The sequence below is a fragment of the Spermophilus citellus genome (genome assembly GCF_964194105.1).
Source record: "Spermophilus citellus genome assembly, contig: SCAFFOLD_191, whole genome shotgun sequence".
Lineage (NCBI taxonomy): Eukaryota > Metazoa > Chordata > Mammalia > Rodentia > Sciuridae > Spermophilus > Spermophilus citellus.
This window is the reverse complement of record NW_027673194.1, coordinates 471,511-491,342: the sequence shown is the minus strand read 5'-3', so window position 1 is coordinate 491,342 and position 19,832 is coordinate 471,511. Positions and strand designations below refer to the sequence as shown.

The 19,832-nt window shown below is 30.2% G+C and overlaps 1 protein-coding gene across 1 annotated transcript in view; it reads right to left on the bottom strand.

The window, feature by feature from the left end:
• LOC308640012 (trans-2,3-enoyl-CoA reductase-like) overlaps nt 1-19,832 on the bottom strand; it is a 72,256-nt gene that overhangs the window by 38,159 nt on the left and 14,265 nt on the right. Inside the window, 1 exon segment of the mRNA XM_081312086.1 lies at nt 13,798-13,860. Within this exon segment, the coding sequence (XP_081168212.1) occupies nt 13,798-13,860 (63 nt within the window).

Below are 19,832 nucleotides of genomic sequence, written 5' to 3'. Positions count from 1 at the left end.
ACAACAAATCCCCTTCAGTTTGACATACTTCCAAATGATTGGCCTAAATGATTAGAGAAATTTCCTCTGTATAAATTGGCCAATTTTTTTATTCTTACTAACTACACCTTGAGACAAAAATTCTAGGAAGAAGAATATTATGTAGTAAAATCTTTAAAAAATGAAAGAAAGAAAAAAGGAATTATTGATGTGTTTTTATTTTATTTTTTGACATTGTTTTTATGAGCTGTTCAGTTATGGAGAATGTTGATGCTTTTAAAGATGTCTGTGCAATTAAATCTCTAAGGACATAATTGGACACTCTTCCTCATGCTTTTACAGTAATGTAAGTCTGAAAGTCGTCTAAAGCTGTGTGTTGAATTATAAAAACAAAAATGGAATTATAATTTTAGGGAATTTTATAAGAAAATCTAAAAAGAATGGAACTTAAAGAATTCTGAGAATATACTATCATTACAGTCACTTAACTTTTTATTTCCTTTCCCGTTGTCATAGCTCTGTAGAGATCAGTACCTTAAACGGGTGACTGTTCCCGGTTAGCTGACGAGATTTTTTTCCTTTAGTTTCTTAGACACCAGTGAAATGTGTGGAAAGATATAGATGACTCATGAATCACTATTTTCAGTAAAAAGAAAGAAGGCTATTAAAAAAAGAAATCTATCTTCAATGTGTTTGTATTAAGCTCTGTGAAAGAAGAATTTAAAACTTAGTAAAAAATATTTTAATTTTTATTCTAGAAAAGTTAATTTTTATTCTAGCAAGTTAACATTTCTTGCTTACAAATACATATGTGTGTGTGTGTGTGTGTGTGTGTGTGTGTGTGTTTGAAAATATAGGTGTGGTGGTGTATTCCTGTAATCCCAGTGGCTCAGGAGGCTGAAACTGTAGGATTGCGAGTTTGAGGCCATTTCATGTAATTTAGCAAGACCCTGTCACAGAATTAAAACAAAATATAAAAGGGATGGGAATGTAGTTTAATAGTAAAGTGTCCCCGAGTTAATATTCAGTACACCAAAACAAACAAACAAAACAATTATAAGAAAAACAAAAAAGTATGTATCCAAAATGAAAATGAAATTGAACCCCTATGTCTCACCCTGCACAAAACTCAACTCAAAGTGTATCAAGGACTTAGGCATTAGACCAGGTACCCTGTACCTACTAGAAGAAAATTTAGTTCAAACTTTCCATCATGTCAGCTTGGGGACTGACTTCCTCAAGACTCCTAGAGTACAAGTAAAACCAAGGATAAATAATGGGATGGCCTTAAAAAAATAAAAATAAAAAAGCTTCTTCACACCAAAGGAAGAAATCAAGAACGTGAAAGGAGAGATTAGAGAATGGGAGAAAATCTTTGCCATCAGTATCTCAGATAGAGCTTTGATGTCTAGAATATGCAAAGAACTCAAAAAATTAAAACCAAAAAAACAAATAACCCAATCAACAAATGGGCAGAGAAGTTGTGTTTTTTAAACAAATATCCCTTATTATGTAGCAATAAAGATGAATAATATATTCCTCAGGAAAATTAAGAGTAACAGTGATGAAAGCTGACTAATGAAGGTGTCACCATAGAATAATGTGAGAAATTCTTGGAGAATGATAAACACTATATTAATAGTAGGTGGGTAATATTTTATTCTTTTTAAGAATTTTTTTTCTTTTTCCCCATATTTTTGTTGGTTCATTATAATGGTGCAATTCATTGTTATATCTATTATACACATTATTTTATTATAGTAAGAATGTAAACTATTAATATCTCACAAAAATAATCAGCATTGTATTAAATAGGATGCTTTGCTAAGACAGTATATGCAAATGGTCTTTAAAAATCACTCATGAAAATCAGATATTGATATACTGTTAACTTTTGGGATAACTGCAAATACTGTTACCATTTACCACATCTGAATTTAACAGTGAGATCAACTGTATTTTCATAACATTTTAAATGTTAGCATCTATACAACTTTAAATATGACCTATTTTAGGAACTGTAAATAATTACAAAATTTTTTAACCAACCATGTTAGTAAAATATATATAAGAAGAAATAGCATAATTTACCTTTCCTTGAAATAAAAATGTATTATCAAAAAATTTCTCAAGAGTCTAAGTGCTTGTGTTTATTTTATTATATGGAATCCATACCAATGCATTCCATTTCTTTCTGAAAATTTTCTTAAGCAGAAAAATCTCAGGAGGGAATGAAAAGAGGGGCCTTTTTCAAGCTTCAAGCCATGCCTCTAGTATCCCCTTCTTTTTTATACTGTTCATAATACATAAAATATTCTTATAACCCTAATAAAAATGCAATTAAATTTAGAAACTGTAGCTGCCAAAAGCAAAAAATAAAATAAAAAATAAAAACAAACATATTTATTAAAGCTTGAGGCACTGCCTTTAACTTTTTTAACAATGCTTTTAGTACTGCATCTGCTTCAAGATTCTTATTATTGAGAGCATTCCTTTTAGAAATAGGATAAACCATTTTTATCACTATCCAGATATCTACTTCCCATTGAGTTTAAAATGTCATCATATTGTTGAATATTCAAAAATACATATGAAAGAAATGACTTTGCTATAAATATAATATTTCTTTTTATATTTGGGGGCATTTATAATGTTAAATGCTTGCTCCAATTCAAAGATTGCTAACTCAACAATCTAGAGTATGGGAATTATAAAACATTATTCTGTAATAGCAGGCTTGGGAAACATCAGCATATTATAAAGGATGAATCAAAATAAACCTGACATTGTACCGCAGCATGCAGCTTTAATGTTGTAGCATAATGACAAACAAACCATATATAGACAGGCTCGCCCTTCATGCAGTTTAAGAATTATTATTAGTTATGACAGTTTTATTACATGAACCTTGACAGGCAAATGGCCATCCCTTCCTAATAGTTTATTCTCTTATGATTTAGCAAACAATCATATATCAGATAGGTAAATAGAATTTTCAACACTTATATGAACATTCAATGACAGTAAGCAATATAAATTTGGCCAGTATTTTAAAGTAGGCACAGAGAGAAGAGTCCATTTTAAATGCCAAATGTAGTTTGGAAATCAAACATGTTCCAGGAGTTTATATTGTAGTTTATATTGAAGCCACAAAGAAAATATAGGTTTAAGAAATTTAAGGGATGTACTAACAGCAAGGACCTTTTAGTGGAAATAATCAAGTAGGCTTATAGATAAGATTATTTTATTATGCTTCTATGTCGTTATGCAAATTTCAAAATACAAAACATTAGTGATGTATCACAAGAAAATACGTTCTGAATAATGTATTTTTACGTATCATTATTAGCATTATATAATAACTAGTAAAGTGGAATAGATTTGAAATGTGGTCTTGTCTCAAGGATATTTTTCACCAAATTTACAGACCTTGATATTATACTGGTGGATGTTACACATTTTAGACATTTTTTAGTGTAACTTGGAACTATAGAAGTAAATAAATCATTGATTTCCCTGAAATTTGTAAGTTAGGAAACTACTTTCCTCAAAATTTCTTGTTTTAAATTTACACATTTTTTAATTAACGTAAAAGAATTGTTACTTTGAAATATGCTTAAGCAATGATAAATTTGAAATATTCTGACAAATGCCTACAAGATTCAAGAGAAAACCTGTGACTATATGACTACACAGAGTAACATTAATAATACTAATATAAAATGAAAATTTCATAATTTTGACAAAGTCTTTAGTAATATATTCTAGAACATTATTGTTTGTGCAAAAAAGGAAAAATATAAGCAAATACACAATAATCAGATACTAGAATTCTTCACATTTGAGTACCAATTTATATTGCAATATAATATAAAAAATATGTACATGAATATGAATATACAACAAAATTTTATAGTAATATAAACATGATCAGTATTTTAAATTAGATCCAATAAGGCAAGGTCCAGTTGCAATAAAAATAATATAAAATAAAATTTGGTAAATTACAGTTACTGAGTGACAAAATTATGATACTCCTCTTTTATGAAATTGAAGAAAAATTAACAGTATGTTATGTAAGTTATATAAAGAACTTATAAAGTATGCCACATAAAGAATAGAATATCTGTTTAATTTTAAATTGATAAAATGCAATTCCTGAAAACATTTTTTCTGAAAAAGTTTCATGTTCACTGAGGATGCAACTACCTAATTAGGATTTCTTTTGCTGTGACCAGCTGGGGAAGAGAAAAAAGAAGAATGGAATTTGTTTTCTTTGTGTTCAGTAGGCACACTTGTTTAGATTTCTTTACTGACCAGAGCATCAATGCTAAAATTTTTGTTAATTTATTGCAATCTTCAAATTTATATACAGTATCAAAAGAATTGTTATTACTACCAACTAGCTAAAAGGTATTAATGAACCTTTTATGTTCCTAGAAAGTTCCTAGAATAATCATTTTCCCCATAGTTTTCCCAAAATGTAATCATAACAGTTACAAAGAATAAATATAAATAACTTGCTAACTTATCCCCTTTTTCCATATACATTTTTGACGAGGGTAATCATTTCTCTTACTGAATAAACCATGAGATAAAATATTAGCTACAATTTGATTTAATAGTATTCAAATTGTTTTGTCACTTCTTTCTTTGGTTGCATAAACCAGTTTTCTAACTTCTTTTTGGTGAGAAATCAAGAGATTCTTGTGTAAAAGTCTCCTCCAGTGTGGAAGAACACTAGAGAACACCCATTATTCCATACTATTTGTGATAAATCTTTCTGTTCTGTTATCTTTGTCCTGAATTACTAGTCTTTAAACTTTCAAAGTTTGGTATTTTTTTATATCCCCTAGCCCTTGGCAAAGATTTATACGCTTCTCAACTGCCATAATAAATTATATATCCCTTTGTGTGGTTAAAATTAATTTCATTGTTTTTTCCCTTGCTTTTCTTCCCATGGTTCCTTACAGGAACTGCAGAGACAAGTAATCCAATAGATAATAAATGTTGAAACTTTTATGGTGTTGTCAACCAATACATAACAAAGAATTCATGGGAGAAATGATTTTGCTTTTTCTTTCAGAAACTTCTTTTTTTTGACACAGAGTCAGTGTACAAATTACATTGCAATTGCTCATCATCCATTGACTTTTTACATTGGCTCATATGCCACTAGTCTCACAGGAAAAGATTACATTAGCAAGTTCGAGGCATATTTGCATTGTTCCTTATTTCTACTGACAGCTGTTTTTACGAATTACTAGTATCACTGTGCTCTTTACGTAGTAGTAACGAATAACTCATTGTGAACTGTGATTAGATTTACATTATTCTTATGCATTACACAATTTCTAAAATGAACTTTCTAGTTCCCTATTTAAATATGAGAACTAATGATAGCCTTTCCCTCCAAAAAATAACCAGTATTGTTTGGTCATCTAAAATTGATGACAAATAGAAAATAGTAAAAGAGGTAATAGAGTTGGTTTTAGGACAGGTACAGAGACATATTGCCTCTGTGTAAATCACAGCTCTGACTTTTATTAGCTATGTGATCTTGAGCAAGCTTTATAAATTTGTTTAAAGAATTTCATTCATTAAATGAAAATTATTATTGTACTTAAGTGATTATAGGGTTGTCATGATATTTTAGAAATTTGCTACATGGAAATGTATTAGGAGGTTCATGGCAATGAGTAAGCATTTTATAAAATTTAATAAAACTTGCTCTTATTTAAAATATTAATGCAAAATAGCTAAACTATAACATGCAGTATTGTAAGCACAGTACTTGATGGCAACGCTCAGATTTGATGTTAGCAATCATTCTAAAATGTAAAAACACACGAGAGTATAAATTAGGATACTCCGGGCAATTCTCATATAGGAAGAAAGTATGTAAGTCTTGATAACTGTTTTTTTTAAATAAAGAAATCTTATTAATTGGTATAAAAAGACATGAGCAAGCATGAAAAAATTAATAAGAGTACTCTGCCTAAGAGAAAATTTAAATTTAATAAACAATTTTCTAAAGGCAATTCAACTGTCTAAAAAACCAAGAAACAATAATGTTTTAATCATTTGTGGAAAATAAGAAAATTAACAAAGAGAAACTTGCTTGAATAAGAAATGTTGATTTTGAAGTATTGAGGGACAGTCTTGTAAAGATTAAACCTGTCAATTTTGGAACTAAATTGTCCTATGAAAACACATTTTATCAATCCCAGAAGATGACAAAAATTGAGAGTTGTGTAAATATCTGAGTGATAATGTTTGAGGAGCACAAGGATACTAATAATTTATAGGTCTGAGGACATAAAAATAAATAGTAACAAGACTAACATCAAAAGACAAAAGCTCACTTTATTCCTAACACTTCACAGTTTCCTTTTGTTATCTTAAACACACATTTTTTCTAAATTAACTTTGACAAATATATGTCAAGTTCACACAAAATTTGGGAGCAGAATATATGTAAAGTACTCTTCTACATAGTGGTTTTATTTATAATGACTTTCTTTCTTTACTCTTTATTTATCCGAAATGATTTTGATAATTTTAAAAGAAACATGATCTGAAAACACTATAAAACATAGATTACTTAATAATTGATAAAAAGAATATCGCAATTTTAATCTCAAGAAACTTTCCATAGTATTTACCACTATCTACAAAGAAAACTAGTATTTCTTTGGTACATATACTCACTTGAATCAAAATCTCACATGGTTCATCCTGCTAGTTCTGTGTAAATTTTAATGTTTTCAAAATATAATTATTCACATAATTGAAAGAATCATATTAAAAGGTATATGATTTGCCAATTCAGAAAGTTTGAATTGTAATATTCTTCAAATACTGATTGCTTTTTATATTTCACCTAACTTCAAAAACATGGTTTAAATTACACTATGTTTTTATCCCCACTAAACAATCACTGAAGTGATCATACATTACTAATAAAAGCCAAATGGATCTATAAATTCGTTAATTTTTTTATTTTAAACATATTCACATAAAGACATATTGTACGTTAAGATAAATTACAGTTAAAATAGAAAATAAATGAGATAATAGTTGACTTGAATAACCTGAAACAATAATATGACAGCTCTAGAATATGTAATTAAAAATAAATATGAAGTTTTTAAATCTTTATTGAAATTTTAGAATATAGTCACATATTTTGTGTCACAGTGTCACCTGGACTCACATAATCCTTTATAGAAATATCCAGGGGAATAATTGGTAATGAAAAATACAACATAGCATGGTTAGTTTCAATAGCTTTAAGATCCAAGAATTTATTGAGCACTCATATTAATGTCTTTTATGAGCACAGTTTTAATCTTTAAGAGACTTATTTATACTGTGACCTTCTCTACTTTTTCAAAATCTTCTCTGCTCTGACACTATTTTAATCATACAAAATATATAAATAGCATGGTGCAGTGTCCCATGCCTATAATGCCAGATACTCAGGAGGCTGAGGCAGGAGGATCACTCAGTTTTTATAATAATGTTTATTCTGTGCAACTTTTATGAGAAGATGAGAATTAATAGGGACATACAGGGACATTGTGTGAAGATTGCCAAAGATCTCCAAGAGACATTTGAAGATACAAGGAGAGTAGTGATAATTACAAGTGTTAAGGGGCACCTGTGTAGAGATAAAGAAAGACTAACAGGGGCTGGGGATGTGGCTCAAGTGGTAGCGCGCTCGCCTGGCGTGCGTGCGGCCCGGGTTCGATCCTCAGCACCACATACAAACAAAGATGTTGTGTCTGCTGAGAACTAAGAAAAAATAAATAAATATTAAAAAAATTCTCTCTCTCTCTCTCTGTCTCCCTCTCTCTCACTCTCTCTTTAAAAAAAAAAAAAAAAAAAAAAAAAAGAAAGACTAACAGAGTAGTCCCAGTAGAGGTAACTTCATTCATTTTTTGAAGCACTGAGTGAGGACAAAAAAAGAAATAGGTGAAGTTACATGTTTGCATGTGTAAGCACAACATAAGATGAATTTCACAGCTGTTTCTCTTTTATGGAAGCCATTGCTCTTTCCTTCTTATCAACATACACATTGAGTGTGGTTTCCTCATTTCTGTTTCTTTAGAGTCATCTAAATGGTGATTCTTACAAAAACAAAGAACTAAAAATTATTAACCTTGGAAGAGCATTGAGATAATCATTGTAAAGGGGTAGAAAAAATAACAGCCAAATAAACTCTAAAATAAAATGTAAAGCTTATGTTGGAGAAGTTGTAGAGAGACAAAATATCAAGATCACTATCACTTAGGAAAAACTAAGGGAACAAAGGTTAGAGATAAAAGATAGGAAACACAGTGTTTGAAAGCACAGGGTTATGATAAGAGTTGTTTATTTATTCATTTACTTATAAGATTAGTCCTGAAAATGAAGAGTGTCAGAAAAAACAAAAGAAAAAAAAAATCTCTTAGGTGTTAAAAACTCTAGGAGTAAGTTTGTAAATATTTGATATTGCAGTTTTGTATATGTATGATTATTCTTTTTATATATGCTTTAGAATTCAATGTTATCTTGTTTTAAAATATGCTAAGTATATAAGATCTGAAAACAATGAACACACAATTTTTAAAAAGTTACCATTGTCCAAATCATCCCAGATTCTAATGTTAGCAGTATTTTTAAATGTCTTTTATGCTTTGCCAAGCATATTAAGTATAATATATAAAACTGAATTGATTTTTAAATATTTTTTGTAATGTAGTACAGCAAAATATGCTTTTGTGTTTCTTTCATTTATGACAACTAAAGAACAGTAAGATTTTGAAAGATAGGATAATAAATGCAAAAAATGCTGAAAATTATTTCTCTTTTTCTAGTTTATTTTATGATTTATTTTTTGTGGTATAGGGGGATTGAACCCAGTAGTGTTCTACCACTAAGCCAAATATTCAACAATTTTTAATTTTTAAGATAGGATCTCCTTAATTTGCATATGCTAATTTTGGGACTTGGGGCCTTCCTGCCTCAGCCTCCCAGTAGCTGGAATTACAGATATGTACCACCATGCCTGAGTATTTATAGCCTTTAAATAAATTTGTATAACTGTCAAAGTTAAGAGAGTTTTTTAAAAAGTATAAAGGTCAGAGTTTAAATAAGCGTCTTAACGTCTCAAACTATGCCTGCAAAAGAAAATGATCATGGTCAACCAATCCTTAAGTCTAACTATAGCTACTGCAACTAACCATGTTATTGCTAATTTTTAATTAGCAAGTTTATGCATTAAGATATTTCTAAGATTTTCTAAACGTTGCTTGGCTTCATTTTTTTTTTCTAATTAATAGAAATGGGCCCCAATCACATAAACACCAAAATTCTCAATCTAGTATTTAAGGTTTTACATAACTGTAATGTGTGTATACCATCATAAAATAAGCCATAGTTTTCTTTTAAGGTGATTGTTTATACACATAATGTTTTTAGTCCCCCTTTTTGACCCTGTGACCAAAATAACTAAGAAGAACAATTTTATAGGAGGAAAAGTTTATTCCAGGTTCACAGTTTCAGAGGTTTTAGTCTGCAGACAGCTGTTTCCATTGCTCTTGGTTCAAGAAAAGCATTTCAGGACATGGCCATGAGAAAGCCAACTAAGAGCTCCATTACTCTTCCTCCAGCCAGACCCTAACTGCCTACAGTAACCACCCAGCTAATTCCTATTAGGGGATAAATGCACTGATTAGCTTAAAACTCTCATAACCTAATAAACTTTCATAAATTTCTCCTGTAAACTTTCATAAATTGTTTCACAAGAGCTTTTGGGGGACACCTAATACTTAAACCATAAAAAGTAGATTAAACTTAGATGTCATTTTTAGACAATAAATATACTTATTACCTTGACATAATTTTTACAGTGCAATCATTTTATAATATATTTTGATCTTTCAGTTTAAAAAGAAGTCATTTTCAAACGTCTTCTCATTTCTACAATCCAAGATCAATTTATTTTTTAATGTCTTTTTATTTTATTTTAAAAATATTTTGTTAGTTAATTATAGTTGTGCATAATAGTAGGTTTTATTTTGACATGCTCCTTCATGCACGGAATACAATTTATTCCATTTCAGTCTCCAGGACTTTCTCTTTTCCTTCTCTTCTTTCTTTCTCTATCCCCCTTCATCTAATCTATTGGTCTTCCTTATATTTATTGATTGATTTTAAGTTGGTGCTTTAGAATATACATAATAGTGAAATTCACTGTGGTAAATTCATATATGTACATAGCGTAATTTGGTTAATGTTATTCCTCAGTTTCTCCTTTTTTTTGCAATCTTCACCCCTACCCCCTTCTTCTACTCCATGGATCTCCCTTCTATTGTCTTATTTTGCTTCCATATTTTATTATGGTTTCCAAACATGGAAGAAAACATTTAACTCTTGAGTTTCTGACTTGGGTTTGCTTCACTTAACATGATGTTCTCCAATTACATCCATTTACCAGCAAATGCCATAATTCCATTCTTTTTTATTGCTAAGTAAAATTCCATTCTGTATATATGCCACATTTTCTTTTACCCATTCTTCTGTTGATAGGCACCTGGGCTGAATTCATAAGTTTACTATTGTGAATTGTGCTCCCATGAACATTCATGTGTCTCTAACACTCTATACTCTGATTTTATTTATTTTGGGTAAAAACCAAGGAGTGGGATGACTGGGTCAAAAGAAGAAGAGTTCCATTCCTCATTTGTCAAGGAATTCTAATACTGCTTTTCAAAGTGGTACTAATTTGTAGTCCTATCTATCAACAATGTCACAGCGTACCTTTACTGCACTGTTTCTTATTATTTGTGTTCCTTATGCTTGCCATTGTAATTGAGTGAGATGAAATCTCAGTATAGTTTTGATTTGCATTTCCATGATTGCTACAGGTAGTGAACATTTTTTTTCATATATTTGTTGGCCATAGGTAATTCTTCTTTAAAAAAAAAATGTTTAGTTCTTTTGCCCATTTATTGATCGAGTTACTTGTTTTTGCCTGTTGGAGCCTATGTTTACCACAGAGCTACAAATGTATGAAAAAACAGTCTTGTGATTCTGATCTTGTGGAATTTCCGTGTATGTGGCAAATTGAAATGAGGAAATGATTTACACATACGTGCCTGAATGGTCCCAAGATATGGCTTCCGCAAACACAAAGAATAAATCCCCAGCAACAGGGCCGCACATATCTCTGATTGGCTCCTGCCTTTGCCCACCCCTTCTCTTCTTTCTTCCACTATATAAGTCCTCCCCCTCTGCAATTAAAGTGCAGTTGCTGCATCATCTCGGCTGACTCAACTCCCAACTCGGTGTGATTTTTGCCAGGCTGGGTGGCGGGCCGGGTCCTGGACACTTACCCTCTGGCTCCGCCTGGAGACATTAGCTGGTCTAGCAATTCTCCCCAACCCCTGTCGGAGGGCAGTTCCCATATTTGCCATTAAGATTTTTGAGTTATCTATATATTCTGGAAAATAATCCCCCATTGGAGGAGTAGCTGACAAAGATTTCTGGCATAATTCGTAGGTCATTGATCCACTTTGAATAGACTTCTGTGGAGGGTGAAAGATAGGGATATAGTTTCATTTTCCTAGAACATATAGATATCTTCTTTTCCTATCATCATTTGATAACAAGGGTATCTTTTCTCCAATATATGATTTGGGCACCTTTGTCAAGTATCAGATGACTGTATTTATGTGGTTCTGTCCATTTTTCTTCTATTCTTTTCTATTGGTATTCAGTTTTAATCTCATTACAATGCTGTGCTATTTTCTTTTTTTTTTTAATTTTTGTCTCTTTTTAAAATTATCAGTACTTGCCTCCTCAAGAATTTAAAATTATGTAAGAATTTTTTAAAGAATTCTATTTCTTCCCATATATGTTTCCCATATATTATTTCAATTCTAAATTCTAAACAGTTGTTCCCCAAAATGTTTACAATTTTTTGTTACATTGGTTATATGAGCCTTTTTTTGAAGGCTAATGACAATCTTCTACCTTCTCTGAAGTAGTCATTATTCCTGAGATAATGCTATAATTACAGAAAGTATTCCGTATGTATTCTATATTTTTCTTAAAAGAAAATAATGAAATGTCATTTTTTCTCTTCAATATTATTAAATGGCTTAATACATTTAATCGTCAACTTCAAGATTATTTTTACAAAAGAAGCATTGTTCAAGAAAGTCCTAATTTTTTTAAATGCTCTCTAGCAAAACTAATATGAAATAAACACCATAAGTTAACCCCAGTGATTTTTGTCATTATGATTGAAATTATAATCAATGATAGTAAATACACCATTTTTTTGGGGGGGATACTTAAAACAGGAGAAAGTAGGCATGTGTTGGGTCATCAGTAGTTGTAAAATGTCTGTATTTTCCACTTAATTTTTTTCTGTACAAAATAAAAGTGCTCAAAAAATAAAGTGAGTAAAAAACATGGTTCCCAGTAATTACAGACATTTTTACAATGTTCAATGATTACAATAAATTTCATTAAAAAGATATAAAAACAAAAATCTACAAAAAGTATACCAAATATAAATATTTTAAGTAAATTGTAATGAACCCTGTTCAGAAAGTAATCATAGTTATTACTCACAGGTAAATGGATGGCATTGGAGAAGATAATGCTAAGTGGAGTTAGCCAATACCCAAAAAACAAATGCTGAATATTTTCTCTGATATAAGAAGGCTGATTTGGGCTGGGGATGTGGCTCAAGTGGTAGCGCGCTCGCCTGGCATGCGTGCGGCCCGGGTTCGATCCTCAGCACCACATACCAACAAAGATATTGTGTCCGCCGAGAACTAAAAATAAATATTAAAATTCTCTCTCTCTCTCTCTCTCTCTCTCTCTCTCTCTCCTCTCTCACTCACTCTTAAAAAAAAAAAGAAGGCTGATTCATAACGGGGTAGGCAGGGGAAGCAAGGGAGGAATAGACAACTCTAGATAGGGCGGGCAGGAGGAAAAGGAGTGGGCATGGGGTTAGCAAGGATGGTGGAATGTGATGGACATCATTATCCAAAGTACATGCATGAAGACATGAATTGGTGTAAACATATTTTATATATAACCAGAGATATGGAAAATTGTGCTGTATATGTGTAATAAGACAATAGACACTTGTATTGCTATATATATATATATATATATATATATATATATATATATATCCATATAACCAATGTGATCCTGCAACCTGTACATGTGGAAAAATGAGAATTCATACCCCATTTGAATCAAATGTATGATCATTGTATTGTCAAGAGCAACTAATAAAATATTTTTTAAAAAGAATTGTAATGCATTCTGCTGTCATTTATTTTTTAAAAAATTAATTTAAAAAATACCTCTAATACACAAATTAAAGAATAACAAATACAAAAATAAAATAAGTAATAAAATATGCATGTTTCTATTAAGAATTTCTATGTGGAAAAAAATTTGACCAGTATAAATAATGGGATAAAATATTTGCTTATATAAATACTTTACGTCAATTAATGAGTTTTATTCTTTTAGGATAAAATAAATTTAAATGATGAAAAGAAATAATTTATGATAAAGTAAAATGGGTGAAATAAATAAAATAATACTAATAAACAAAAATATATTGCTAAAGAATAAAGAACAAATTTGTGTTAAACGTGAAAATATTTACAGTGAAGAATTAACTCTTAGTTCCTTGCGAAAATATGATTTCTATAACTCTTGCTATCACAATATTTAACTTATTCTTATACATAAATTAGAGCTATTTTGAAAAAAAATAATACATATTCTAAATTATATGTAGAACTTACATATTTTATGAAACTTTTGTTTAACATCATGAATAGTAGCTGTTTGTGTCACCTGAAAAAGGAAAAGAGAAAACATAAGAAAAAGTGTAATTTTTTTCTATACATTTAAGAAGGAAATATATTTTAATATGAATAGGGAATAATATTTTATAAAGTAAGCATATTTAGTTTGTTTAGCTTTTAATTACTGCTAATTTGCCATCTTGATACATTACAAATAATAACATATCTTTTAAAAATTCTATTTATGGATGTCAGTAATTATGTTATTTTATGAGTTTAGTCAAAGATTTATCTCTAAAACATATTTTGCAATTTTCTCTGTCCTAAACATCCAGTTTCTGTCTTCAAAACTCATGAAATTAGCAATTAAAAATATGACATAATGCACAAGGAAGTATAAGAACATGAAATTGATTTATGTAGCATAGAAGGAAATGTTTATGTCAGATTTAGCATGTGAAAAATCACCTTTAGAAGCCCCATGTTTCTGTTACTAAAATCTCCAGCTAAATATTTGAAAGGTCCATTAAAATACATTCAAGGTATGGTATTTGGATCCTTTAACTGAATAATGGTTTGACCAAATTTTTTGTCTTAATTTACTAAAACTACCTCTTTAAAGTATAAAAATGAATAAAAGAAAATTTTACTCATCTAAATTATAAAGTTCTTGAAGATGATATTACCATCAAACGGATGAAAATGGATGAAGCCATCATAGTGGTTTTTGACTTTTTGGCTTTATTCTTATCAAACTCTCAAATTGGAATTCACATCCTCCAGTTCTGATTATTTTCATTTGATAATTTAATAAAATATATATCTTTTCTCTGAATATGAATAGAAGCTTGATGAAATATACGATAATTATACAAGCATGCATTTTACTTATTTGTGCTACATTAAGATCACCTTAACTCTATTATGGAAGAGTTAAGTGAAAAATGCATAGTCAAGCACATAATAATTGACCAGGCAATTTTTATTAATATTATTAATTTTATTCTAATAATGAATAAATAAATAAAAATTATATTCTTTGGCTTAATAAGACTATAAAGATTCAGTAAATTGTGAGAATTATTTTTTATTTATTTAACTATGTGGTTAATTTATAAGAAAATTATAAGAAAATTTATAAGAAAATTGTAAGATTTAAGTCTTAGGCAATGATATTAATTCTCACTTATGTGAGGAATTCTGTAAATATAAAAGTTTTTGATATTTTATATCATTACTCTTCTCTAAAACATTTTAGGAAATATTAGAAAACTGGTTTATAGAGAATGTAATATACATTTATATTTTTTGCACTTTGTATTTAATTGCAATTTTTATGATTGACATCTAATACTTATTTTTTAAAAACATGACTTATTTTAATAGACTCCATTGTTTCATCTCAGTTATTTATTCACTCATCACTTTTATGTTACTTCCTCTAAGAGGGTAGCCTAAAGCCTGTGCTATTCCTAGGGTAACAAATATTTGCCCATCAGTTTTTTCAAGGGCTCCCAGATTTTGAAAGCATTTGATGAGCAACAACCTTTCAATAAGTATTTAGTGTGTGTTCCTTTGGCACCTTATGAGGGTAACTTATTTTATATTTGTTCAACCTATAAGGATCTTGAGGACAATGACCTGCTGTGACTATAAATTGTGTGGCAACAGTTAGTATTCTGCAAAGCACATAATGAAATTTTAGCTTTTGTAAAAGTAAACAATGAATTTATGTAAATTCATGTGAAAACAGTATAAAAATTCACATTCATTAATCAGATTAGCAATATCTTTCTTAAATGGAATACTATGCTATTTTTTACATCATAATAATTTGAATGACAATCTTCTAATTCTATATAGGACTTTTTTTTCCCCTCAAAGCTGCACTCCTTTAAGCTAAGATTATGTTTTCCTGAAAGAAACTACTTGTTGAATGGGATTGTATTAAAACTTCTAACAAAATTTTTCTTAAATTTCATCTCAGAAAAGTTCTGATCTGAATGAGTTTTTGAGATCTTCCCTTTCTACAGCGCTTTTAGACAAAAACTTAAGAAAAAAATTAACCACTAATTGATTCATACATCTACTCAATTAGCCACAAGACTGTGCTTATCTGCCCTTTCAGTCCTTTAGTTGTACTCAGAACACAAAGAGACGATGATAATTAACAGAGCACATAAGACCTTTTGATTGTTAAATTGATGTTCCAGTGGCTTCATCAGGGAGTTTATTCATAATAACTTCTATTTTGTAGCCAGTTTTTAGCATCGTAAAAAGGACAAATTATCATCACAGTAATTTATTCATTTTCATAAATCACAACTAATTGCACAAATGGGAAAAATAAGTATTTCTGCATTGGCCACCCCAAAACTCTCTTTATTGATGTTAATTTTTCATCAGAGGAAATTGAAACATAAAATAGTAAATAGAAAGCTAAATGGTACTTGTTAGTTGACCCCAAAATTCACTTTTAAATTTTAACTGATTATAGTTGACATTTGGTGCATTATTACTTTATCTCATATTTCATTTCATGGACACGAAAAAGCTTTTTCACATTCAAAATAAAGTTCTGTTTTAGAGAAAAATTGTCTTGTATTTAGAGCAGGACCCTCTTCCCAAGGTTTCCCACCTAATAACACTGAATAAAAGCTGCTTTCAAAAAAAGAAAAAGAAAAAAAGAAAAGAAAAAAGGTTTTCCACCAATGACCAGATCCAGGAGCTCCTGATTCTTCCTCAATGCTGTCCTGCAACTCCTGCCAGGATATGACTAAGATATAATTTCCTGGATTGGCAGCAGTGAGTGTCTTGACCATCTTTTGTGAGTCAAGAGTCTAGTTCAGACTGAATTGATGCATGTGTGCAAATCACCACTTCAAGTGAAAACCCTGGTGCCAGATCAAATAGCTGACAAAATGTGTGCAAAAATCCTGAGATTATACACAGCAAGTGACTGTCAGTCTGCATGAGCCCACTTCTTTGGCTTTATAATCTTTACTCCTTGTGCATTGGGAAAGCCAGTCAGGAACACTTGACCTGGGCATTATTTCCCTTATGCTCAAGCATAAACTCCAATAAAATTTCATTTGGTTGCTATTTGCTTGTCTCTCCTTGATTTTTATCTCAAAATTGATCAAATTAATCAAATACTTTGCTGGTAACAGTAAGAGTGGTACTGTTAAGAGCTAAGATTCCACAATGCTCAGGGCTGGCAATGGTGCTAACCACTTCTTTGTAAAAGTTTGGACCACTTTCTTAAACTTCTAAAATTAAGTGATAACTCCAAAATGCTATTGATTCTGCTTAGAGGAATGACAATTAAGTAATATAAAAAACAATAACTATTAGAAATTCATTTGGAAGAGTAATTATAATATGTAAACCAGAAACTGACAGTAAACACAGTGAAGAAAAATGTCTACAAAATCACAGAAAGAACAGATGGAAAGATAAATTACATATAAATTATTACATACAGAGCTATGAAAATATAACTAAAATACTTAGTGCAGGGTAGAAAAGACACTGTACAAATTTTATACACACACAAAAAAAATATGTGAAATCATAAAATGTGTCATCAATTTCCCTAATGATTCAGGAACCCCAATTTTAACATACACAGCATCATTTGGGAAAAGACATCAGTTTTCTAAAAAGTAGAACATACCTACTTCTTTAAACATCAAATACTTTCAATTCACCCAATCTGAAAACTCTTCTCATTCTAATATATTTCTTATTTTACTTTGTGGATAAAGGTAATTTAAGTGGTTTGGGGGAGATTGAAGAACTGTTGCAAATTGATGAATTTTAGTAAATATTTGTTCTAATCCTCATCCCATTTCTTCAGGAAGAGATGCTTGCTGTTGCTGGACTTGTCATTTTGACTTACTTTGACTAGTGGAATGTGGACAGTAGAGACAGTATTTCCATTTTAAGTTTTAGTACTTGAAGGGCATTGTATGTTTTTACATACATATCTGGAAGCAATTCACTTCTACCAAGATGAGTACTTACTCTCAAAGTTGCTGGTTCTTATTTCTTGAACTTGTTCCTGCACGTATCTACTATGGATCTCACATCTTTCTTAGAAACCAGATTATTAAAAACTAAGCAAATAAGTTAATAGATTTTGAATGAAGAATCAGGATGTCTTATATGGTTATAGTGAATTAATTTTAGCACATTAATTTTTGAATAAATATGTTTTTTCCAAAGAGCCCTAGCTTACTTTTACAGATTTATAATTATTGAAATATTTGTTATCCCTATCTAGACATGCCTCCTAGATGGAATACTTTTTATCTTTACTGTGTTGAACTCAAGCATAGTCATGTGACTTGATTGTCCTGTGAAATGTGACAGGAAGTTACACATTATCATCTAGGTGGAAACTTCTAGAGGCAGCATGGAAGTTTGCTACCACTCCGCTCATTTGTTTGGAAAGTTACAAGAACTGCTTAATGAATTTGATTCTAAAACAAAGAGAGCTCAGCACAAGGCCATAGTTCATCCAGATTGGGCATATCACTTGAGACAGCATTAAACATTGGTTGTAAAACATTATTGATTATTTGAAATCATTACTGAGAGTAAGCTTGTTTATTATATATTTATATATCATAAATTGCTAAGATTTTTTTAGATATATGCAAACTCAGATCCTACAACCCTGAGAAATACAGATTTATAATAAATTTTGAAACCAAATTTTAAAAGGTCACTTCAAACTTTGAAGTTATATTCTTGTGTTTTTTACCTACCTCAAGATTTATGTTACAATTTTTAAAGTACAGACAATGTGAAAGGAGCTCCTGGAAAAAATAATTATAGAGGAAAATAAACTTTGGAGAGTTCATATTATTAATGGACTGCTTGACATCAAACCACAAAGACAGAGGCTACAATTATTTCTGCCTCTTTGACTCAGTGTTCTCATAAATGCTATTATACATTGTCAGCCACTGAAAGTGATCATGTAACTTTCCAAATTTAACTGTGCTTATTGCATGTTCACAAAATAATTCATTCTGAACACTTAAATTCAGAGTATTTTTCATCTTAAAGAACAATGAACATTTAGCTTTAAGTGTGTTTGAAATTTTGAAAAATGCTTGAAGATTAACTGATATATGAAGTTCTATCACATTCATTATATCACCTTTGTTATCCTGTGTAAAAATAAGTTATTTATGTAGAAGGAGGATATTATTAGTGCCATATCCTTAATATCATATTACAAAATGTATACTCTTAATGCCAAGTTGTTTTTATACCTGCAAACTTATTTCTACAGTTGGATATTTAACATGTCTGCATGGATGTCTCAACTAAGCTCAAATTAAACAGAACTAAATGCAATATGTGTTTGTCCAAGATCTGCTTCCACTCTATTAATGACATCAATAGTCACAAAATTTTTCAAGCCAGAATCATCATCATAGCTGAACTTCATATTCTGAGAAATTTCATAATTCTATTGATTCAACTTCATATATCTAAAATCAGATCTCTTATGCTGTTTTTTTTTTTTTACACTGAATGTTACCTGCTAGATCCAGAAATGGTTGCACACGCCTCTTATTCCAGCAACTCTGTAGGCTGAAGTAAACTGGTCATAAGTTTGAGGCTAGCATCAGCAACTTAGTGAAGCCCTCCACAGCTTCTTATCTCAAAATAAAAAGGGCTAAGGATGTAGCTCAGTGTTAAAGTGGATTAAATCTCTAATACACACACACACATACACATTACTTGCTAAAAATCTTAGTATATATTAGGCACTCACTAAATAGTCATTAAAGAGTTAAAAATCCCATGGTTAGATTATCTAATATAATCAATTTGTAATGCCCTACATGAACAATAACGTTGTAATTCTGACATAGAGTTTTATATGATGTTTGACATTGACATGTATACAAAGAATTAAGCAGAAGTATTTGACAATGACATAGAGAAACTTTTCTTAATCCTTTTTCTTTGTTATGGATGGTTCTGATGCTTAAACAATCT